General features: G+C 36.4%; 1 protein-coding gene across 3 annotated transcripts in view; it reads left to right on the forward strand.

Moving 5' to 3' along the window:
• Positions 1 to 25910, forward strand: part of TLK2 (tousled like kinase 2) — a gene marked incomplete at its 3' end in the record, with an annotated part of 165637 nt that overhangs the window by 52440 nt on the left and 87287 nt on the right. For 2 of the 3 annotated variants that reach the window (XM_036754613.1, XM_036754615.1), the window contains 6 exon segments: positions 11066 to 11137; positions 12538 to 12607; positions 13651 to 13694; positions 14496 to 14591; positions 18751 to 18918; positions 24737 to 24832. In XM_036754613.1, coding sequence (XP_036610508.1) covers positions 11066 to 11137; positions 12538 to 12607; positions 13651 to 13694; positions 14496 to 14591; positions 18751 to 18918; positions 24737 to 24832 — 546 coding nt within the window. 3 annotated transcript variants of the gene reach the window in all.

Raw genomic sequence — 25910 nt, forward strand, 5'->3', positions numbered from 1 at the left:
TGGCTGATGGAGCACCTGTGTTTTCTTGGTGTTAATTATTAGGCCAAAATTGGCACACGCATCAGAAAATTGATCCATACTTCATTGCCTCTCAGCTTCAGAGGCTGCACTGAGTGCACAGTCATCTGCAAACAGAAGATCATGCACCAGCACTCCCTCCACTTTGGCCTTGGCTTGTAGCCTTTTCAAGTTGAAGAATTTACCATCAGTGTGATAGCTGACCTTGATGCCGTGTTCATCCTCATTGAAAGCATTTGACCACATGGCTGAAAACATCATGTTAAAAAGCATGGGAGCAAGCACACAGATTTGTTTCACTCCATTGGTGACTGGGAAGCCCCAAGAGCATTGTACATTATCTAGAATCCGGGAAGTATGCCATCATGAAATTGAAGTACAATGCTGATGAACTTCTCCAGGCAACCAAATTTTGACATAATTTTCCATAGGCCTTTATGACTAACAGTATCAAAGGCCTTGGTCAGATCTACAAACATTGTGTACAGACCTTTCTTCTGTTCCTGGCATTTCTTCTGGAGTTGTCAGGCAGCAAACACTATATTTACTGTTCTTTGGCCCTTTCTGAAGCCACAATAGCTCTTGGGTAGATGACCATCTTCCAGGTGAAGGATCAGCCTATTAAGGAGGAGTCTGGCAAGAATCTTGCCAACGATGACTAAATGACCCCTTTTGATTGTCATTGGACAATCTATTTCCTTTACCTTTACAGAGTTGGACAGTGGAGGCGTCCTTGAACTCCTGGGGGATAACTTCTTCTTGCCATATAACCTGGAAAACTTCAATATGAAATTTTTGTATGAGCAATGACCCCCCACCTTGTAAATCTCAGCTGTAATAATAGAATTGGAACCAGGTGCTTTGCCACATGAAAGGAGCCTAATGGCATTCAAAACTTCTTTGTCAGTTGGAACTTCAGCTAGAGAGGGATTGGCTTCAATCTGAGGTAAACGGTCAATGGCTTTAGCATTGATTGATGATAGTCTATTGAGAACATTATGGAAGTGTTCAGCCCATTTCTCCAGGATCATGTCCTTATCACCTAGTCAGTGTGGCTCCATCAGCACTGAATAGTTGAGACGTACCATAGGTCTTTGACCCATAAATAGCCTTCAGGAAATCATAAAAGTGCTTTGTATTATTACTGTCAGCATAAAACTGAATTTCATCTGCTTTCTTACTGAGCCAAGAATACTGTATCTCTCTAAGCTTTGTTTGTACTTTAGTTTTGATGGAATTAAATGCTGCGTTCTTAGAGACAGATGAGCTATCCTGCTGGTAAACCCTGTGGAATTCATGTTTTTCATTTAGCAGCTTCTGAATTTCCCATCATTTTCATCAAATCAGTCTTGGTGTTTGCGAATGTTCTGACTCAGATGAGCAAATGCAGTTCTATACACCAAATCTCTGAAAGCTCCCCATTCCTTTTCTGTTCCACTGTTGCCAACTGTGTGTTGGCTCAATTTTCCCTCTAAGTTAGCAACAAAGAGCCTGCTCAGAGAAGAGCTCTAAGAGCTCTCCTTTCAATCACATAGTCTTTTATGTTTACTGCGAGGGTGCATCCATGAAGTTTTATTGCGTTTAGGTAAAAGGAAGACAGTGTTGGTGATGAGAAGGTGTTTCAACAATCCGTCTAGCAGCTGTTGTGGGGGTGTAAGACCAACCCAAGCCCAACAACAAGAACGCTACCAGCACGCTGCAAAAGCACAGGTTCTTTTGATCTGCTTAACTAAGGAAAGCTACGTTAAGGGGTTGACAAGCTTACTTTAATTCAGCATACAAATATCATTCACTTAGTTCAGGGGAAAAGACCAGCACACTGAACTTCAGAGCAAATTACAAACATCAACAGACAGAACAAATACAGATACATAGTTAACAACGTCTAGGTTCAGCCTGGGAGCTGATGAAACGGGCTGGCCCAGAGTCACGCGTACCGCCACTGCTGTGGGTAAGAGCTTCAAAGAAGAGAAAGCCAACCCCTGGTTTTATATCTTTTTCAGTGTCAGAGGTGAGTCACACATGCGACTCACCCACGTGACCTAAAATCGTCACAAAGAGGCGATTTAAACCCATGTGGTCTAAGAGCCTCTGATGTCCCAAACCTGTCACTCAAACTTATGTGTAAACTAGGCGCTCCCCTGAGTTAGCCCCATCTTGGGCCCCACCTTGGTTACCAATCCATACCCACATAGGTTTTACACCTAATAGGGGTTTGGGCCTAGGGCTTAGCCCTAGTAAGGCTCAATGAAATACACTGAATTACTCAAAGGAAACAAAAGCCAACTAAGTGCTAAGAGCCCGTTTTGCTTACCAACACAGAAGGTCATGAGATGCACAAGTCTTCAGTAGTAAGTGACCACTGCTGTTGCTGTTTCCAACTCCATTTCTCCCTAGGACTCCCTGCCAAGTCTGGTAGTTGAACCTGCTCTTGCATTAAAGTCACCCAGAATTACAAACTTGGCCTCTTTTGGCACATTGATAAGGGTCTTCAAGTCTTCATAAAATTTTTCTTTGACCTCATCAGGGTTTGTCATGGTGGGAGCACAGCCACTGATGATGGTGGAGTAACATTTTCCTGCAAGTGGCAATCGCGTTGGCATGAGCCTGCCATTCACTCCTTTTGGGGGTCATACAGGTTTGTGGACTAGATTAGTTTTGATTGCAAATCCTACCCCAGCTTCACGGCACTCCCATTCACTGCAACCACTCCAGAAAAAGGTGTATCCAGCTCTGACTTGAGTAAACTGGCCTTCATTTGCCAACATTGTTTCACTCAGGGCTGCTGTTTGGATGTAGTATCTACCTACTGAGTTCTCTTGCAACAAGAGCTGTTCATCTTTCAGGTCTACTGGATTTTGTATTGTCTATAAGTGTGCACACACTCCATGTGCCAATGGTGAGTGGAATTATTTTTGCAGACCTTTTTGTACATTTTTTGTGTTTTGACCGGAGAGGGATTCCTTGCCTGCCTTGGTAATCAGGCCAGGGTTGGGTAAGGAGACAATTTTTAGGGCACCTTTTCTAGCCCCTTCCTCACACAAGGAGGTGAGCAGTGTAATCCTTATAAAGGTTGCTCAGACACCCAGGGGCCTGCAAAATCCCACTGCTGCTTCCAATGAGAAATGACCCTATGGCCTGGGCTGACTAGGTGCAGGATTGTGACTACAGTTCCCAGTGTATCCGCACCGTCTGCTTCATCACTTGCCTGTTGCCACAGGACTTTGGGATAGGTATAATGGTAAAATGGTATGAGTGATGTCTTTTGATTCGTGCATAAATTGGATTTAAGTAAGGCAGAGTTGCACGAAGTTGTCAGCCTCATTCTCTCAACCAGAGTTATCACAGTCCAGTGGCCGGACAGATGGCTCAAGATGCAGTGGATGAACTTGGTGTCTTTGATGTCTAACCAAGTTCTACATGCTCCACAGTGCCTCCTTCAGCTGCCTTCGTGGCCGTTGGAACAAATTGTTCTCATCCACCCATTGCACCAGGGGAATTCTTCACATGCTTGAGGTAGACACCCTTCTAATCCACCAATCTGTTTGAGACCCCTTGGTTACCCTCAACCTGGTTCAGAATGTCTGCCGAAACAGTTTACTGGGGTGTGGCTCCGGTATCTTTGCCAAGAAAACCCCAAATGGGGTCATGAAGAGTCAGACATCACTGAAAACTGATTCAACAACCCCAAGACAGGCACTGTGCTTGATATTCGAGAAGTGGACAATGATTTTGACCTTGACCTCCAGGACCTTATCATGTATTTGAGATATAGATATGATAATCAAATCCATGGGAGCTAATGACTTCACTATGCCAAACAATATAGAGGGAGAAGAGTCCTCAGGAAGAGATCTGAGGGATACCTAGCATTAACTAGAGAGCGTTGTTATTTGAATATTTTCTTCCCTATTTGATTGATAGGACCCTAAAGGTTGGGACCAGGTTTTGGGGTGGGTTTTTTCATTTTGTTTTGTTTTATGATGTTCCCCAGTTAATGGCTTTTTTTTTTTACTTAGAATTGTGCTAGCACATAGGTGTTTAATAATTGGTTGTCTTCACTATTGAAGGCTCCCTGAATCTTCTCAGTGTAATTTTTTACATCTTTTTTTCACTTACCCCACATATCCACTTATTTGCCAAATTATATCATGTCTTTCTGTATAACATCTTTTGCACATGTATCCTTCTCTCCCTTACCAAAGGTTTGTTCAAGAACCAATAGAATGGGGTTCACCTTGCTAAAGGTTTGAATAAGGAACAAACAGAATCAGGCTGTATATGTGCTATAACGTGCTTCTTTATCCTCATTAAGCCAAAGAATCATGCATGATGAAGTCAGAAAATAATTTTGAACTCAGCAGTAAGCAAGCTGAAGGAGACCCTTTACACACTTAGAGCAATCCCAACTCAGGATGCCTATGTCAACCAAAATTATAGTCTCTGTATGTGTTAACCATAATATGAGAAAGGAAGTCTTTAATAGGGTAGCTTGTAAATACAATAAGAGAATGTCAAGGTGTCCATTGAAATTGTAGATCTAGGATGGCTGTGTTTCTTTTGTCATTAACATGACATAATATAACATAAGAAAACATAAGAAAAGTCTCATTATTCAAGATAGTGTCTGGTTCAAGGCGCCCTTGTCCTTGGTAGTCATAAACAGAAAAATGTTCCTGGTCAGCTTCATCTGGCCTTGTGGTTTCTGACACAGGAAGGGACATTTTGGGTTCACTCAGAGAGCAAACCATGACCGTTAGCCAGAGCATGCAAAGCGTTATGGTAGATTAAGCTCAGAGTAGGCCAAAAATGTCTTTCTCCTGATTGGCCAATCCAGGTTTTTGGCCTTTCTCAGGTGATAGGGGCCCCAAAATTGTTCACATCCCTAAGATTCATAACCTCTTCCATTTGGAATTATTAAAGTTAAATGTTTTTTCAGTTAATAAAAGTATTCTTTCCCTCCTTTGCACCTTTCCTCCCCCACTTCTGAAAAAGCCCCAAAACTCTCACCAACAATTTGCACAGTTGAGCAAAGCAACTTCTTACAATCGCTCTGTCCAAAAATATGTCATATTTTGCACCCTAAGTTCACCACCTTCCTTTCAGGAGGTGAGTAGCATGTTTCATCATTGTTCCTCAAAAGTTCAAAGTTATTTTTCTGTAGTATTGTGTTATTGTATAAATTCTGTTTACTTCTTTGCATCAATTTATGGAAATCTTTTTCAGATTTCTCTGAAACCTTGCCTTTCATCCTTTCACATGGCGCTCTAGCTTTCCATTATATTCATATAGCACAGTTTGTTCAGCTGTTCCCCAGTTAATACTGTGACACTGCATTAACCCACTTGTTTTTCTTCAGCTTCTCTAATATTTATCATTTTTCTTTTTTGCAATTTTTGTTGATATGATGGATTTAAGATGGATTCTAGTTAACCTTAATTTATGTTAGTCTATATATTAGTGATCTGATGCATTTTTTTATATGGCTTTTTGATAGCTTGGGTTTTTTCCTTTGAAAATTCCCTATTCAAGCCTGACCATTTATTTATTAGTTGTGGAAATCCTCTAATTCTTCTAAATTTGGATCAATAAAAATGAATTTTTATTGATAAATTTTGTTGGGTACATTTCTGAATTTAAATTTCACCCTGTCCCATTCTAGAGAGCTATACCAAAGAATTTCTTTTAATGGAAAAAAATAAAGAGGAAGAAGTGAATATAAATCAGCAAAGCCACATATCTACACCTGTGGTCCTCCCCACCTCTGCAAAGGAGTAGGGGAAACATTTTTCTTATTTCTCTTATTTTAGGCCATGCTTATTCTTTGTGACTTTAAAAATTGATCTTTGGTTGTTGTTCTTTCCATTCTTATTATTATAGTCATTGTGTATATATATTTTTTCCCTCTGCATTTTTTAAAAATTTATTTAATGTGTCATAAACTTGAATACTAAAACTTAAATATAAAGTAAGAAAGAAAAAAAAGCATTCCATGTGCATAGCAGAACATAGGAGAGCATTCAAATGTAACAATAAATTTTCATTTCAAGAAAGCCTGTATGATAAATAATGCACCTTGTGTTGAGAATTGTCCATCTTTTCTTTGCTTCCTTGTGTTTTCTTTTGTTCTCTGCTATGCACTTTTTAACTTTGTTCTTTTTCCCCCTCCCCCTCCCCCCCAGAAGGCTACAATACAATTTAGATGTTTCTTAATGTATACATACTCATACAGATATATACATACACTTATACATATATACATATGTATATAGACATATACTTTCCCAAACATAATCTATTCCTGATCTTTGTTTTTTATGTTTGTACATATCTTTTGTTTCCTATCCTTCCTGCCTTCTCTACTTCACTTCTACCTGCTACATTGCCTTCCTATTATTTGCCTACCCCCCTCTTCCACCAACCACCCTGCCCTCCTATTACTTGCCTTCCCCCCCTCTAAGGATCCCTCCCCTATCCCCCCATTCCCATTAATCTAAACTTCCTTTACCTATTCCCTCATTCTCCCCTCTAAAAATCCCTCCCTTGTCCTAATCCCTCTCTTGTCCTCACTATATCCCTACCATTTTATTTCTTCTTAATTTAGAAGACTTTTATATTCTTCTAAATGTATACGTATTGTTCCCTCTTAAACCCATTCCCGATGAAGGTAAGTTACCAGAATTACCAGCCTTCCTGCCCCTATCTAAATCTTCTGTATCCTTTCTTCTTCTAGCACCTCTTTTGTATAAAATAGTTACTATTTTTAGTTGTTTCTAAATGGTTTTACATTTTAAATTCATATCATAGTCAGGTTTGTCCCCCTCTTATGAGCTCGACAGTTATTAATAAGAATGTTAGACATAGATTTTACATTTTACGTTATATAAAAGGTAAGCAATCTGTTCTTATGAATCTTATAGTCAGTCTTTGATGTGTACCTTATATTTCTCTTGGTTCTTGTATGTCGAATCTTCTATTAAGTTGAGGATTTTTTTTTAACAAAGTCTTGAAAGTCTGAAGGTTTGTCAAATGTCCGTATTTTTTTTCATTCAAGATCATACTGAAATTTGAAGGGTATGATATATTTAGCTGGAGCCTCAGGTATTTTGGTCTTCGATACATTGTGTTCCAAGACCTGTGGTCCTTTAATGTCTCTGATGCTAGGTCTTGTGTGATTCTAATTGTGGCGCCATCATATTTAAATTATTTTAATCTTGATGCTCATTGTGTATATTTTTTACTGTTTCTACTACACTATTTATGTGAGTCCATGTTTTTCTGTATTTAGCATTTTCACTGCTTCTTACAGCAGAGTAATATTCCATTATATTCATATGCCACAATTTGTTTAGCCATTTCGTATTGGATGAGGAGGCATTTCATTTTCAGTTGTTACCATAAAAAGTGCTGCTATAAATATTTTGATGTTATATGGGGCTTTTAAAAAAATCTATGACCATTTGGGGATATATGTCTAGTAGTGAAATTCTTGGTCAAAGAATATGGACATTTAAATAACTTTATCTGCATAATTCCAAATTGTTTTCCAAAATGGTTGCAGTAATTTACAACTCCACCAGCCATCAATGTGCTTATCTTTTCACACTTCTTCCAACTTTGACTATGCCCATCCTGTCTCATTTTTACCAATTTGCTAGGTATGGGTTGAAACCTCAGTATTGTTTTCATTTGTATTCTCACTAGGAGTCAATTTGCTAGGAATAGGTTGAAACCTCAGAATTATTTTGATTTGTATTATTTTCCCTGGTAATTTGGAGCATTTTTTCACATGGCAAACTTTCACTAGTTTGCATTTCTTCTTTTGAGAACTGTTTCTTTATACTTAGCCACCTAACTATTGGGGTACAGCTTTTAGTATTATATGTTTCTGTTGTCTGTATATCTTGGATGGTCAGCTTTTATCTGAGAAATTAAAAGTGGTTTTTTCCCCCTTATTCCACCACTTTCCTTTTTACCTTAGATGTCTTAATTTTGTTTCTACAGAATATTTAAGTTTCATATAATCAGAATTATGTATTTTATCTTTTTCTAATTGCCTTTGTCTCTTGTTTTGTTAAGAAATATATCTGTCCATAGATTTGCAAGGTATATGTGATTTGCTTCGCTTCTAATTTTTTCTTTGTATGCGATCTGTAATATCCAGGCAGTATGTCCATTTTGGATTTATCATGAACTATGGCTAAATCTCAGCCTGATTTCTGCTAAATTGCTTTCTAATTTTTCCAGAAGTTTTTTAAAAATCTTAAGCAATTTATGTTTTATGCTAAGAGAATATTATGTTTTGGGGTTCATCAGACAATGAATTGAATTGTTAGTTTTGATTATACTCTATATTTAGTCTGTTTAATTGATATGTGTCTTTTTCTTATTAACTTTTTTCCCTCTTAATTATTTTATTATTTAATATTTTAGCTTTCAACATTGATTTCCACAAGATTTTGAGTTACAAATTTTCTCCCCATTTCTACCATCCCCCCACTCCAAGATGGCCTATATTCTCATTGCCCCATTCCCCAGTCAGCTCTCCCTTCTGTCACCCCACTCCCCCCCTCTCCATCCCCTTTCACCTTACTTTCTTGTAGAGCAGGATAGATTTCTATGCCCCATTCCCTATATATCTTATTTCTCAGTTGCATGCAAAAACAACTTTTTGTTGTTGTTGTTGAGCATCTGCTTTTAAAACTTTGAGTTCCAAATTCTTTCACCCTCCCCTCTTCCCTTCCCACCTACCCTCCCTAAGAAGGCAAGCAATTCAAGATAGGCCACACATGTATCATTATGTAAAACATTTCCACAATACTCATGTTGTGAAAGACTAACTATATTTCCCCCCATCCTATTTTGTCCCCCTTTATTCACTTTTCTCCCTTGACCCTGTCCCTTTTCAAAAGTGTTTGCTTTTGATTAACTCCTCCTCCTATCTGCCATCCCTTCTATCACCCCCCTCCCCTTTTGTATCCCCTTCCCCCTACTTTCTTCTAGGGTAAGATACCCAATTGAGTGTGTATGTTATTTCCTCCTCAAGTCAAATCCATTGAGAACAAGATTTCACTCATTCCCCCTCACCTGTCCCCTCTTCCAACAGAACTGCTTTTTCTTGCCACTTTTATGTGAGATAATTTACCCCATTCTATCTCTCCCTTTCTCCCTCTCTCAATATATTCCTCTCTCACCTCTTAATTTAATTTTTTAGATATCATCCCTTCATATTCAACTCACCCTGTGCCCTCTGTTGAAAGTCAGATTTTCTATTCAGCCCTGGTCTTTTCATTGAGAATGCTTTTAAAGTCCTCTATTTTATTGAAAATCCATATTTTGCCTTGGAGCATTATACTCAGTTTTGCTGGGTAGGTGATTCTTGGTTTTAATCCTAGGTCCTTTGGCCTCCGGAATGTCATATTCCAAGCCCTTTGTTCCCTTAATCTTGTGTAATCCTGATTGTGTTTCTACAATACTCAAATTGTTTCTTTCTGGCTGCTTGTAGTATTTTCTCCTTGACCTGAGAACTCTGGAATTTGGCGACAATATTCCTAGGAGTTTTCTTTTTGGGATCTTTTTCAAGAGGTGATGATAACTTTCTGATGATAACTTTTGCGTAATTAAAGGACAGAAAAATTCTTTGGTAAATAATATCTCTGAGTTAGTATTTAAAAGATCTTGGTTTTAAACTTTCAAGGTGAGTTGCTTAAGTTAGGTTTAAACTAATTTTTGTGAGTGGCAGGATCGTTCTTTCTTGAAGAAGGAAATACTTGTCATTTTATTATTGTTGTTGCTGTTAAAATTCAGTGTCTCCTCCCCTCATATTTTTAGTCAATGGAATCTACTTCAGGTTTAGAACAAACCTTTTTATTGCTGTAAGTCTGTTGAAATTAATGTGGGGGAGGAAAATGGCCCATTCTTTCTTTCTGGTGTCTTCTGTGCTAATCCTGCATTTCATAATAGCTCCTGAAATGGCAGAGTAAATCAAATAGAAACTTTCTGTCAGGTTGAGAAAACTATAAGCATTTTAATGTAGTACTTGAAGAATAATACCAAAGAAACATATATGTTTTAGATGAAAACTTTAAGTGTATTATCTCTTTCTGAAGATGGGTTCAATTTAAGGGTTGGAATGGGTTCAAACAGAAGTGTTAGAATTAGTTAAGATTTTCTGGAATGGAATGGATCTCATTCACCCCTAGGGAACCTTTATTTTTTTTTTCTTTTCCCTTTTAGTAAGTATTATAATGTATGTATTTAGTTTTGGGAAGTTTTTGTTTTCTTTTACGCTTTGACATTATTGAAAAAAACATTTCCCATAGTAGACTAGAATGCTTATTGGCCCCATGTGTTGCATGTGGGAAAACCCCCCAGTATTTTCTCAGCCTGTTGAGCTCATTGTCTTTTCTTTCTTTTTTTCTTTCTTTCCTCTTTTATTATGAATTTAACAAACACAAACATTCGAACATACAATGAACAGAAAAGAGAATTGTATAGGAAACTGGCCTTCTTTATGTACAGTTTATTTTTTCAAAAGCATATTTAATATTAGAGTAACAAGAGTGCCCTTCATCTGCATTTACCTCTCCCAATCTTTTGCTGTATTGTTTTTTTTTATTGTTTCATTGATGCTTTTTTACATATTTCTCTTTACTTACTGACTCTTCTACCTCTAATGCCATCATTTCCTTGTACCAAATAAATGTGGTTAAGCAAAAGAAACCAACGTACTTGTACAGTCTAAAAATGTCTGCTATGTTCATTTTCCTCAGCTGGGAAGAAGTTTCTCCTAAGCTTATTTCTTCAAAGAATTGTTATGAAGATGAATATAACTGGGATTTTTTGCAAAAAGAAGAACACTCCATTCCGTTTTTCTAGAAAGCGATTAATGTGATGGGAAATTTAGATAACTTCCTAATCAATGAATTGTTCTCATAGTTGAAAAGGCTTTAAAATAGACTTGTTTGACTTTATTGAGATGCCAAAATAAGCAAGTTTTTGGTGTCATTTTAAGTTGCAGTTTGCATTTATTTCATTTTATTTCTAGGGTCCACTTAATAGTGAGTCTTCCAACCAGAGTTTATGCAGCGTGGGGTCTTTGAGTGACAAAGAATTAGAGGTAAGAAGATAACATCCTAAGATTGTCATGGGTGAAATGGTATTAAAAGTTACTTGGGTGTTTATCACTGTTACTATGTATATTTTTCTGGTATTTGTAGAGTTGCAGTATTCATTGCTCTTAAGGAAGAGCTGCATTCCATAGTTACAGCAGAGTTAACTTAGACCCACTTGAAGTTTGACATGTTGAGTAGCACCAGTGAGTATAATCATGACTTGGGTAGGCCTTTATAGATGCATACAGCTTGCCTGATTTTTTTTTTAATGACAATTTGAAGGTATGTTTTACTTGTCACTAAAGATTTTTAAAGTCAGGTTTCTTATAAAGCAAATGACTTGACAGAAAGATGACTCCAAATCTGTAGCAGTAAACTTTGAATTTTTATCAAATCTAAGAATTTAGAACTAGTTCATTGATCCAGACCCATTCATTTGTTAATACAGTGTTAGGTTTCTTCTTTTAAAAAAAGCTTTGAAAACAAATGATATCTGATGATCTCTTGAATCTCAGTTTGGAGAGAAAACTGATAGTTTAGAGAAATTCTTTTTTGTTTGTTTGCTTATCCCCTTTACCCCCCTTAAAACAATAGCAAATATTTTGTTATTTGATACTTCCAGAAACCCTATGAGGTAGTTGGTATTATTGTCCTAATTTTACAGTTGAAGAAAATGGGACAAACACAGATTAAGTGACTTGCCCAGCATCACATTGCTAGTAAGAAATATTTTGCCATTACTAAGTACTTATTTGACCCTAGGTCTTCCCAACTGCAAACTCAGCAATCTAGCTGCCTTTTAGAAATTCTCTTGGTAGAGAAACTGCTTTAAAAGGCAAACTAGCAGACCTTAAAATTGTGAATGTATTTCTTTGTGTTATTTATCTATGAAATACATGGAATTGCTAAAAGTAGTAAATAAGATGCTTATCATTTGATTTTATAAATGGCATTGAAAGATGTTTAGGCCCTCAGACACATAAGTAGCTTAAGTTCCATTCTTAGGACTATTTCAGACTCCTTTTCCCTTATGTTACATGTCGAAGCTTCTGGAAGAACTTCTTCATAAATTTGAATTCTGGCTGCTTTGATTTGGAAGGATTAGAAGATTCTGCTTGTTAGCTTCCTAAAACATGATAAACAGGAAATGTCTGAGAGACATTTCTTTCTGTGGAAAAAAATATGCCTTCATGTTATTGTGAATTTTAAAGTAGGTATAGTAAGGTAGAGGCTAATTATATTTTTCTTGTTAAAGCTCTTCCTCTTTGAACAGGAAACTAAAATTCATTTAGGGTTTGTCCATGCCAGTGGGGAATCGTATCTCCTTATCCATTTGGTATTTTTCTCTGTCCTCTTCATGTGCTTTAGTACCAAAATGCTAATTGTCACATTTGGTATAAAACAGACCCCTGAGAAAAAACAAAATGACCAGCGGAACCGGAAAAGGAAAGCAGAACCATATGAAACAAGCCAAGGTAATAATAACCCTCTACTCCTAGTAATAATGATAACCAGTTTTCTTTGTACCTACTCAGGATTTCCTCACTGTGGGTAATTGGTTTGTATACAGAGATTTCTAACCAAGGAGACCTATTGTGCACCTCGAGGGAACATCAGGCAGCTTATTATCAACTTGCCATTTGATATACACCTGACAAAACAGTGTTGTTTTTCGGGGATGCTTGTTTTCCCTATTGTAAAGAAACCTAGGCCTTTCACCACAGTTTTTCCCTTCAACCGACCATACATTATGTAGAAAAAATGACTTGTTAGAGTGTTAAATGACTTTTATTATACTCAGTGGCTTGTTTATTATAGACGTCTTGAAATTCATCAAAATGCTGGGAGCCTTTCTAGTTAATATTTTTCTGTGACAATCATTGGTTGAATATTAGAGCCTCTTTGAATAATCTTCTAGGAAGATAGTTATAATGGCAAATATCTTTAAGCAACTGATGAAATAATGGTTTTATTGCTTGCCTTTTGCAGTTTTAAGAAATGATGGCTACAGTAGTCTTTTTGCAATTTTTGCCAGAATCTGATTCATTATGCATCTTAGAGGAACAGATAATCTGTAAATATAAGGATATATCAATTCTTAAATAAAACCTAGAAACACATCTATCTGATAAGTCTAATAAGTTTGTTTTGAATTATTCTCTTTTGAGTAGTACTTACTTATAGGGAGGGAAATGATTATAGGGGAGGTAGAGTTGAATATGTAATTTAACAAAAATCCCAACCCTTTAATTGTCTAAGGCCCAAAGAAAAGCAACTATCAGAATTTATTCCTTCCCTTTATTCAGCCTGTCTTCCTAAATAGAGAAGAATTTTCATTCCATTTTATGGAATTTGTATTTGATTCAGTTGGCCATTATAGCCATGGTAACATTAGGGAAAAATTTAAACTTTTGGGGTAGTAGCAATATATGCAGAAACTACTCAGTGCATAAGAACAATATCTTCAAGATGGTGATTATCATTTTAAAAATTTGACATATTTTGGTTTAATTTTCAGGGAAAGGCACTCCTAGGGGACATAAAATTAGTGATTATTTTGAGGTAAGTAACTTGTTGAAAAATTCCTGGGGAAAATTTCTTACCCAAATTCCTCTGAGTTTTATGATCTAATTGTATAGAAAACACTTGATTCCTTTCCCAGAATCAACATTTCTAGTTGTTGAACTAAGGAGTTTGAGAATTTGGCAGATCTAATGTCTACTTAGATACTATGACTACAGAAATTACTGTCCACCAAAAATTCAAACCTGTGTATTCACTGTGGTTGTCCAACACAATTCTCTGCTTCTGTCAGTAGATTTTTTGTAAAGGACTGTATTGGAGTGTGATTATCAATCTGTCAGTGTCAGTGGAGTACAGTGAGTTTATGGTAACTAGTGGTTAGTGAAACTGATTAGTAGTTGTTATTATTTCCACTAAACTGTGTATAATAACTGTTATGGTTATTTTTCCACATAAGAATATTTATTTAGAATTGTTTTTACCTTTAGCTTCTTAACGAGTTTATCTGTTTGCTTTAGCTCACGTTGAAGCTCCACATGAAAATATGTTGTATTTTTGTTTTTGATTTTTTTTTTACAACGTAACATTCTCTGGGAAGAAACAGATTGCCTGGGTCAAGGAGATAGGTTTTTTTTTTGGTGGGGGGAAGGGTACAGGGAGGAGAAGGCCTTTTAGTGAAATGTCAGAAACTAGGGTCTATTTTGTGGCTTTGATCTTTCCTGCTTTCCCTGTCTGAAATATAGCATTGTTTATTGAATTATTGATTATGATCTATATTTGGTTATATGATTTTATGATTGAATTATTGATATGATTTTATATCCATTTTTCTCTGAACAGTTTGCTGGGGGAACCGGACCAGGGACCAGCCCTGGTAGAAGTGTTCCACCTGTTGCACGATCCTCACCACAACATTCCTTATCTAATCCCTTACCAGTAAGTATTCACTGGTTAAAAGATTAAAAAAAGAAAATCTTTCCTTATATTCTAGCATTCTTTCCTTTGGATTAATTATGGGTGGAAACTGAGGAAGCTGGGTAAATGGAGGGGGAACGTCATAGTTTGGAGTATCATGAGATGCTTAGTTATATTTGGTAAATCTAATTTTCATACATAATGGGCTGGGGTGGGGCAACATTTGCAAATTGATTGTGAATGCAGCAACACTAAGCTCCGTCATAAAAATGGTTATTAATCCAGATAATAAAAATTAGTATCCTTGCAAAGCTTTGGTGTTTATAGTACATTTTCTGGCTTTAATCAACATGAAACAACTTAGTTGTCCTTGACATATTCAGGGCTACGATAATTTCTCTAATCACTTGCTCAGTCTTGTCAGTTCTAGCTTTATAACATCTCTCAAATCCATCCCTTTTTCTCTAGTCACATGCCCACCACCGGAATTCAAGACTTTGTTACTTCTTGTCTAGGCTACTGTAGTAGTTTCCTAATTGGTTTCCCTGCCTCAGGGGCCTCTCCCCTTTCTAATCTATCTTTCATACTGTTGCCAAAATGATACTCCTGAAGCACAGGGGTGATCAGGTGTTCAGAAAGCTCCAGTGGCTCCCCATCATTTCTAGGATACAATAGAAACTCTCCTGTTTGATCTTCAAGAAGCTCTTAACAAAATGGTTCCAGCTTCTCTTTCCAAATTTTACATATTACTCTTCATTCACTCTGATCCAGCCAAGCTACTGAGCTGCTTTTCATTGTATGCAATATAACATTTCAAGTCTCCATGCCTTTGCATGGGTTGACCTCTATGCCTGGAATGTACTATTTCTTACCTCTACATTTTAGAATCCCTAGTTTCCTTCAAAGCTCAGTTCAAGTACCCCCTCCTAAATGGGACCTTTTCTGAATCCCCTACTGGCTGTGACTCCTTTCTGAAATCATCATATATTTACTTACATACTTATGTGTTGTTTTTATCAATAGAATGTAAGCTCATTGAGGGCAGGGACAATTTTTGTCTTTTTATCCCTAGTGGCTAGCATAGTATTTGGTACATAGTAGGTGCTTAAAATGACTGACAGTTTTATATAAATGATTGATATTCATTTCCTAAGAAGTTTAGTTTTGAGATTCTGGACCTCATTTACATCTGTGATATTTTTCTTAAAATATGGGAGAAAAATTGGATTAATTATGCTTAATTCCTTTGAATTGTTAATTTTGGTTCCAGATCTGTGATTTGCGGGGGCGGGTAGGGAATTCTCAGTCAGGAAATTCCTCTACCAATGAAAACCAACAACTCTTCTTTAACATTGTCATGTTAAGGAGTTACTGGGAACTCAAATCCCTTTGTCCCTGCCTTGGAGACTGACCTTTCTTATACTTACACTCCTTTGTATTAATAAGACACCAAATTAAAAGAGAAGCTAGCAGTCTCAGCAGCTGCTACATGGCTCTTTAGGAGCTTTAAAGGACAGAGGCATGGGTAGAGAGTCAAGAAATTCGGGTTCTAATTCCGTCTCTGGTGCTAATTTTTTTGGGGGTTGGGGGGGGGCACGGTTAGACTGGGTGATCTTAAGGAAGTTGCTTATTTTTCCTGAGTGTATTTTGTAAATTGAATAATATTGTGTCCCTTCACACACAGAACAAATGCCGTGCTTTTGAAACATAGCCTTTCAGAAAGCTTAAAGACAACTGTTAGTGCCTCCTTTCCTTTCCTGCTGTAGGCTAAACAACTTCAGTTCTTTCCCTTCTTCTGCCTTTCTCACTAGGAAGTGTTAAGTATTAGTAAGAGCAGAGGTAGCATGTTTTGAATTCTTTGAAGGAAGAAAAAAAACTGCAGAATATTCTTATGTCTGTTGTATTTTTAAGCACCAAGTAGCATATTATAAATTTCATATCCATGGGGGTATTTATACTTGCCAAACCACAGAGACTAAAGCAAATGAAAAGATTTAGCCATTATTTTGTGATAGCCTTGACATTAACATTCCTATATTTTAATATGTATCACTGTCTTGGAAATGGTTTTTGTGGTTGAGGTCTATATATTTTGATATGCTGAATTAGGTAGTGAGACCTCTGTTTCTTTTTAATTCTTTAATTCTTTATAAACTCCTGAACATAGATTTTAAAATTCTTTAGAGTTAAGAAAGCTAAATGAGATTACAGAATGAGCAGTTTCGGAGAAATATATTCTGTAGGCTTTCTTAGTAGAAACGAATGGTTCCCAACCTGTAGGCCATGGATTCCTGTGGTTCTGAAGTCCATTCAGAAACTATAAACTAATAAACATTGTCTGTCGACTGATATGACTTGAACATGTGAATTTTTCAAATGTTTGTAGATTCTGTTGTGCCTAAGGAAATAACGTAATAATAGCTACTGTGTGACTAAATGAATTTGCATTTTATTAATTCATGTATACTAATAGTACAGATATTATCCTTTGGAACTTTATGAAACTTTTTATGACAAAACGAGTTTCTCATGCTCAGAAGTTGGGTGTATTGGATAGGGAAGTTCATCTTTCTATGTCAGATTAGATTCATCCTTGAGCTCTGTGCCAGCTCTGCAATAAATAATGACTGAAAGGCAATAGTTCTCTTTATCCGTGTACTAACAAATGTAGTAACAATATAAGGAAGCAAATTTTAAAAAATTCAACCATATGTATCTTCTAAAATTTTCTTTTTCAATGTGAGTATTTGGCTCATTGTGTAAAAGCAGTATGGTTCCTAATGCTGTTATAACACAAGCTTCTTGAAGGCAGGGACAGTAAGTGTCATATTAGTGCCTTGGACCAGGGTTTGACAAACAATAGCAAGCAGGTCACATTTGGATGAGGCATCTTTTTTTTTTACCTCACTTGAGCTAAGAATTTTTAAATACAGTTTTAAATACACGAAAACTTTATTTACAAATGTAAAAACCATTTTTACCTTGGGAACCTAGGGCTCTTCAAAAACCGATTCCTCTTCTTTAGACTATTAGATACACTATAAATAAATAGAGTCTTGCTTGAACAGTCTTAGTAATCATGCGTCCTTTATTATGCAAACCAGTATTTATTAAAAATGAAGCAGTGTTGGGACAACTTTCCTCACATTATTTTCAAGATTTTGTTCTACAGAAAGGGTACCTACAACTGATGAGAGTTCTTTATAGATTTCCTGTAGCATTTTGGAGCTAGGAATCTGCTGAAGATAAGAAGTGAGAATGTTGCTGTTAGTGGGTGTCACAAAGTGCTTTGGAGCCTAACTGGAACACTGATCTCATTTTTGGGGTCTGCTTTTACAACACTCTCTTAATCTGGCTAAATTCCATTTGGATGGATCTAAGATGACTTTGCCTCCTGTTCTGTAGCAAATAATATTATGGTGAAGTCCTAGTGTATTGAATAATATTGTTGTTCTTTCTCTAAATTAAGTGAAATAGATGAAGAGTGACTAAGCTCAATCTTGAAAGTCTTAGGACAGGTTTCTTAGGTAACCGCTCCTATGTATAGTAATTTGCGATTAACTTTGGATAATTCAAATTGTATGGTGAATTCAAAGGGCCATACTCATAAAGACTATGCAGCATAGTTGAATTAACACTGGCTCTCTGTGTCAGAGGGATGGTGGATAAGGAGATTGGATCAGGTGTCATCTCATTAATCATGTAGGCTAGCACTTCCTCTGCAGCATAAGGTCTTAGAGAGTTGTCCCCAGTACCGAGAACTTAAGTGACTTGCCCAGAGTCAAACAGCCAGCATGGGTCAGATGCTGGACTTGAAATCCACTTTTGAGACTGGCTGTCATTTCACTATGGTGGGCTGTCTCTTAGAGGATTCCTGGTGTGACCTTGAGTAGCTTGTTTAATCTCACTGGACCTCAGTTTTCTTGTCTTGTGAAACAGTGGCTGGGACTCTAGATAGCCTCTGATGTGTCCCATTGGGGTTGACTGAAATGTAAGTAGTGATAATGTGTTATGTTCTTAACAATTGGTTTCAGAGTCGTGTGTCTTGTTTTTTGTTCGTGTATTTTTGGATTTGCCTTTGATAGCTGTGTGCTCTTGACCTGACACCGATGCATGTTTTGGCAGAACCTGAGTTGTTCTTCATGTCTAAGGTGTATGTTTGCTTTAATGTGTGTTCCAGCGGCGAGTGGAGCAGCCGCTGTATGGTCTAGATGGCAGTGCTGCAAAGGAAGCACAGGAAGAACACTCGGCTCTGCCAACCCTGATGTCGGTGATGCTGGCAAAACCTCGGCTTGACACTGAGCAGCTGGCACAGCGGGGAGCCGGCCTCTGCTTCACTTTTGTCTCGGTGAGCAGTAAACCTGAGCTCGTGTCTGTCCTTACAAGTTATAGTCTACAAATTTATATATGATATGATAATTTATATAAAATTTACATGTGTAAATATGCTAAATATATTTCAATTATTTTCTGAAGGAGTATTATTCATTCCCACTGTTTCTTTTAGTCAGCACTCATGCATTTGTTTCTTTCAGATCTTTAAATACCTCCAAATTAAGTCGTAGTACCTCCTGAGAAGGGGAATGTATTAAGTTTTATTTTTTTGGTAGGCGACCCTCATAAAGTGAAACAGTGAGAATGAAGCAATCCCTTTACAGTGAACAATTTTTTATACTTTTAAAAATTTCTAAACCTCAATCTACTTATTTCAAGCATATTTGCCAGAACAAATCAATACAGTACAACTATATAGTACAATAGTACAAGTTTTTGTCCATGAATCAGTGTTTAGATGTATACTATTTGGCAAGTAAATGAGTTAGAACTTCATTTACAACTTCAGAAAGGTTACTAGCTAGGCATGCAGGTGACAGAGTCCCTAGAGTGCTGGACTTGAGAGTTAGGAAGACCTAGGTTTAAATCCTTCCTCACACATATACTAGCTATGTAACCCTAAGCAAATGATTTAACCTCTCTCAACCTCAATTTCCTTGTCCGTAAAATAATGATGATAATAATAGCACCTACCTAGTAGGGTTGTTTGGAAGATCAAATGAGGGGAAAAACCAAAACTCCAATTTGTCCAAAAGACAACTGTTCCATTAGTCATTTGGGCTCTAATTTATTGATCGAACTTATTTATTTGTAATACTGACTGTGCTGACTGTAGCTTTTCCTTATTTGTATGCTTAGAATGAAATAATTATTTAAAATGTTTCAAAGTTGTTACTTTCATTATCTAAAACAATAACATATCCTTTGCCACTATCTTACAGAATCTTAAGTTTTTGAATTTGAAAGATCTTCGGTATCCTTTAGTCTAACCTCTTTAAGTTGGTTATGGCAAAATGATCTTTTCTTTATGCCATTGGGGGAAAAATTTCTTAAAAAAAAGTAGGGCTGATACTGCAGGTGAACTGTCATCTCTTCTACTTTCTTCTTTGCCTCTCTCCACACCTCAGACCAAGTACCTTTATGTTCACCTTCGTAGCAGGTCAGCCACTCCTTTTCCTCTCCTTTTCCCCTGTAGCTGGAATCTAGTAGTTTTGAGTTTGTTTCCCCCTCTAGGATTTTAGGGAGGTCAGAAATACACTGTGTAGTGTGCTGGATTTGAAGTCAGTGAACTTAGATCCAGATCCTGGCTATGCCATCCATGTGACTGTGGGCAAAGTTTCTTAACTAGGGTCTTAAACGAGAAAGTTAGACTAGATTACTTTTAAGGACCCTTTCTGTTCTAAATCTTTGATTCCGCAAGTCTTTGTACAAGGGTGTTTTATAATCCCATCTATTCCTAAATTCCAACCCTCCAAAAGTTTACCCAGTAGGAAAGTCCCTTAATTTTATTTATTCATGCCCATGTATTTTCTACCATTATGATACCTCTACCACCACCCAAATCCCACTTCCTTCTCCCCACTCCCACCCACGGCCAGGGCCAGGGACTATTCCATATTTGTCTTAGTCACTTTAGCACCAAGCACAGTTCTTTGTACACAATAGGTGCTTAATTACATTTTTTTTAACTGAATTGACCCTCATCATGGAGAAAACTTGCTTCTTTTCTTTCTGCTCGTTTCTTCTTTGCCTTTTAGGAGCTCATGCTCTATTTTTTTTTAAATAGTATTTTATTTTTTTCCTCAGATACATGTCAAATTTTTTAGCATTCAGTTTTACAAGATTTTGAGTTCCACATATTTCTCTCTCCCTCTGTTACCTCCCCTCTTCTGAAAATGATAGGCAGTTTGATATAGTTTATGCATGTTCTATCCTGTAAAAATATTTCCATCGTAGTCACAGTTATGAAAGAAGAAACAGATCAAGGGGGGAAAAACCATGAGAAAGAAAAAGGTAAATGAAAAAGTTACGCTTCAACCTGAGTTCAGAGTCCTTCACTTCTTTATCTGGATATTGATAGCCTTTTCCTTTGTGAGTCCTTTGTAATTTGTCTTGGATCAGCTCATGCTCTTTTACATAACTAAACCTAATATTAGAATGATTATAGAAAGGGCCATAGAAAGTATTTGTGTTTACAGTTTTGTTAACAAACTAACAATTTAAAGGTTCTTTATGAATGGCAATAACATGATTTCATTTTCTAGAAGCAAGTTTACTGGAGGGTAACTGTAGATTTTGTTGGTTGGGGAAAACATTTATTAGGATGCAGGATAATGAATTTTGCAGACAGTTGGGGCTGACACTAAGACTCAGGAGCAAGCCAGAGATCTGGGAAAAGATGTTAGCATTGAAGAAGGAAGTAATAGAAGAACAAAAAATACAGTGCTTTGCTTTTCATTGTTTTGGCTCCTGAAATCTACATTTCCTGTTTCCTTTCTCTTCAGTTGAGGGGATTAATTTAAAAATCTAAAGATTTTGCTTGAATGGACCCATTTTATTTTTTTACATAATAGACATTTCCTTTTAATTTTAATTTTATTGTAACATCTGTCTTTTAAGATTTTGAGTTTCGAATTCTCTTTCTTCCTCCTCTCCCCCCTCCTTGAGAAGGCAAGTAATTTGATACATATTACATGTGCAACCACGCAAAACAATAATAGACATTTCCTAATAAAAACCCCTGATATGTTCTATCATCTTCCTCCTTCCCCACTCTCCCATTATAGTTTCTGGAAAAAAAAACAAAAATAAGGCGTGTAAAACCTCATAGCCCAAGGAGACCCTGCCATTTTGCTTGTCCTTTCCTACTTCAGACACCCATGTTCCACTTCTAGTTCCTGGCACAAATTTGTTGTCTTCACTCTGGCAAAACAATGTGAAACAATCATTGAACCAAGAGAAACTTTTTCAGGCATAAGAACATACTGATGGGAAACCAGATACCCAGAGAAAGAAGGTTGTTTATAGACTAGCTGTAGGAGATGACAAATTTTATTTTTCCCTTAAAGAAACTGGGAATAAATTATCTATTTTTTGAGAATTGAATGTTTACTAATCAGGGAATAGTGAGTGAATGAGTGAATGAGAACAGCTACAAAATTCAGATCTCTGTCAGCGAACCTTTTCAGTGTGATGGGTCCTAATGAGACAAAATAGGTAAAACTTTAAAAAAAACTTTTAAATAAAGTGTTCTGTTTATACATCTGAAGATTTGAAACAAAGGTTAATAAAGTCTTTCTTTAGTTAAAAAAAAAAGCACAAAGAGAGAGCTTTTTGGGTATAAGGCTGGGTTATCTGATTGCCAGCCACTCCAGGCAACCAAGTATACCTGCTCATTAGGATTCTTGCCAATTTTATTCAGTATTGCTGAAAACTAGAACTAAAATGAGCTGCATTATTTTTAATGCTTTTTTGTGCGTTTTGTGCTTTTTATGCTTTTCAACGTGCTTTCACTTGGTATTTCTTGGGTGAGTTTTTACTGGCCCAAAGTAGTTTCTTTCGACTGTGAGCATAATGAGTAGAGCACTGGACTTGAAGTCAGGAAAACTTGGTTAGATTATTGCCTCAGACACTGATATTGTAACTGTGGACAAGTGCTTTTAACCTCTCTGAGCAGGTTTCCTTTATTTAAAATGAGGATAATAATGTGTTGCATCTGCCTCTTGGGATTATGGTGATCAGGTATATAAAGGGCACATATAAAGAGATAGGTGTAGAAAATATTTTGCAAACTTTAAGGAGATTAGTGTCAGATAATTATATAATAGTCTCACTTTTTAATTTTTCTCACTTCTGCTTTCCACCTCCCATTCCTGGAATTTTCTTAGACATAGTTTTCATTGATTCCATAGTCATTTCTCAAATGTCAGCAATACTGAGGACTGAAAGAGGAGTAAAATTCTCTGAGTTGTTGGAATAACTGTCACAAAATCCATGTACTTTAGAAAGAGATCTTTAGATAGTCATTTGGAGTTTATTGACTTATTTTTTTAACAGTCCTAAAGCAGTTGTAAAATCTCTACTTATCTACTTTTCCAAACTACATTAGATTAGATAGGAGAGAGATGAGACATTCGTTGATGGTAGAAATGACAGGTAACAGGAAGGGATAGAAAAACTAATATTATAGCAGAGGATAATAGTTGATATTCTTAGTCTTGACCCAAAGTCATCAAGAAAAAGTAAAGCCATATTTATTATGCTCTGTTTCACAATGTGTATATGTTTTATTTAAAATACTTAAAATAGAAGTTTTAATATTCCTTACCCCACATCTCTAATGAGTCTGTGCTCTGTGTGTGTGTGTGTGTGTGTGTGTGTGTGTGTGTGTAGAGAATTTTTTTTCTTTAAATTTATTTATTTTTAGTTTTCAACATTCACTTTTTAAAAAAAAATTATTTTTTATTTTGAATTTACAACACTCAGTTCGACAAGTTTTTGGGTTCCAATTTTTCTTACCCTCTCTCTCCTCCCTTCTTCCCTGCAAGACGGCATGCAATCCAGTGTAGGTTCTACATATACCTTCACATCGAACTTATTTTATTTACATGATAGTCCAGTTCAGCATTCACTTTTATAAGATTTTCAGTTCTAAATATTTCCTCCTTCCCTCCCCTGCAAGATGGTATGCAATCTGATATACATGTATGATAATATTATTTCCACATTAGTCATGTTGTAAAAGAAAAATTAGAACAAAGGGGAAAAATCACGAGAAAGAAAAAAAAACAGAGAAAATAGTATGCTTCCGTCAGCATTCAGACTCCATACTTCTTTCTCTAGATGTGGATAGCATTTTCCATCATGAGTCTTTTGGAATTGTCTTAGATCATTGCATTGCTCAGAAGAACTAAGTCTAACAAAGTCAGTCATTGAACAGTGTTGCTGTTACTGTGTACAATGTTCTTCTGGTTCTGCTTACTTCACTCAGCATCAATTCATACAAGTCTTTCCAGGTTCTTCTGAAATATGCCTGCTTACTATTTCTTATGGAACAATAGTATTCCATTATATTCATATCACACAACTTGTTCAGACACTCTCAAATTGATGGGCATCCCCTCAATTTCCAATTCTTTGCTACTACAAAAAAAGCTGCTATAAATACTTTTGTACATGTGGGTCCTTTTCCCTTTTTTATGATCTCTTTGGGATACGTACCTAATAGTAGTATTGCTGGATCAAAAGGTATATGCATAGTTTATAGCCCTTTGGGCATAGTTCCAAATTGCTCTCCAGAATGGTTGGATCATCTCACAACTCCACCAACAATGCATCAGTGTTCCAATTTTCCCACATTTTTAGAGAGAGATTTTTAAAGGTCACTTTGGGAGTTAGATGGATTGCATATGTGCTTTAGTGATGAAGTTTTTGAACTATTTCATAAAGTGCTTTATAAATCCTAAAAAGTTACAAACAGTAAGTTATAGTATTAGAAGTACATTGACAGCTGAGTGTTCATGGGTGATCTTTACCCACTTGATGTGTTGATGATTACTAAGTTAAATGTCTCAGATTTAATTCACAGGATTTAGAACTGGACCTTAGAGATCACCTTGTCTAGTTTAGATTTTTCTTGTAAATGAATTATTTTTGTGATGGGGGGAGAAAACACTGGAATAATTAAAATCCTATCCTGGCAACATGGTGTATACTTTAACTTGTGTATTGATAATGATAACTCCCCACTTACGTTTAAAAAGTTGCATTCTTGTTAGTCTTTGGAGGAAAATTTGAAACCTTCTGGTAACTGGTCTTGTGTCTTATTACAGGCTCAGCAAGGCAGCCCTTCTTCTACTGGATCTGGCAACACAGAGCATTCCTGCAGTTCCCAAAAACAGATTTCCATACAGCACAAACAGACGCAGGTATAGTGTGATAAAGAGTGCAAGAAACAACTCACTTAGGAACGTATCATACCACAGATAATACACGTTATTTCTCAGTTTTTGATACCAGCACTCTATTTTCTGAGGGAAAACATTCTGTAGTGTTCTGTTTTTTTTCCTCTGTTTATTAACTTCATATCTTGCTAAGAAAGAAAATTGAAATGTTTTACCTTGTGTGTGAATTAGGTACTTTGGGAGCTATTTTAACTCTGAGGGTATTTGTCATTTTAGTACTTTGGAATAGAAAATTTTATGCAACTCAGTACCTTTTAAAAGTTATGGTGCTACCAGAAGCAAATTTTTAAGTTCAGAATTCCCATACTTATCTAGCAGGACCTTTCTTTTTTTTTTTTCTAGAATATCAGTGAACCAACATATTTATATTGCCTATTTTAAATACCCCATAAGGAATTTTAATTCAGGTAGCTTTATATCTCCTTAAGGTCCAGAGTTGGAAATGAGTTTCATAGGATTTTAAAATTTAGAAGCCAGAAAGGACTGTAAGATCATCTAGTTCCACTCCCAAATTTCATGGTCACCTAAATACAAAAAACTCCGTTGGGTGTATTGACTCCATTTCGCAGTATTCTGTTGGCAGGATAAATGAGAGACAAGTGATTCTTTCAATCTAATTTAGTACTGTTGTCTTTAGGACAATGTACTTGGCATTCTGGGAGTGTATATAACATTTCAGAAGCCATGTTCTCCATAGAAGAAGATTCTCCCCCCAGTTCTATGGAGTCTGTATTTTAGGTCTGTTCTTCTGCTTGCTTCTTTGTTCCCACTAGGTGGCATGTTTGTTCTTTATAGGACATTTCTTATATGAAGTCCAGTTCTAATCAAACTGGCTCATTTCTGGAGTGTTGTATTTCTATATTTTTCACATATTCCATTGGCACATCACCCCTGGTTTCTCAGATGCCAAATGGTTTGTGAATTGATATATTTGAATCTAGGGTTAGCATTTTTAAAAATGCAGATGTAGAGTCTTATTGACCATATTTATGAGAAATAGTTAAGGATTAAAGAATGAGCTAGGTGAAAGGGATATTAATTT

This window comes from Trichosurus vulpecula, chromosome 4 (assembly GCF_011100635.1).
Source record: "Trichosurus vulpecula isolate mTriVul1 chromosome 4, mTriVul1.pri, whole genome shotgun sequence".
Classification (NCBI taxonomy): domain Eukaryota; kingdom Metazoa; phylum Chordata; class Mammalia; order Diprotodontia; family Phalangeridae; genus Trichosurus; species Trichosurus vulpecula.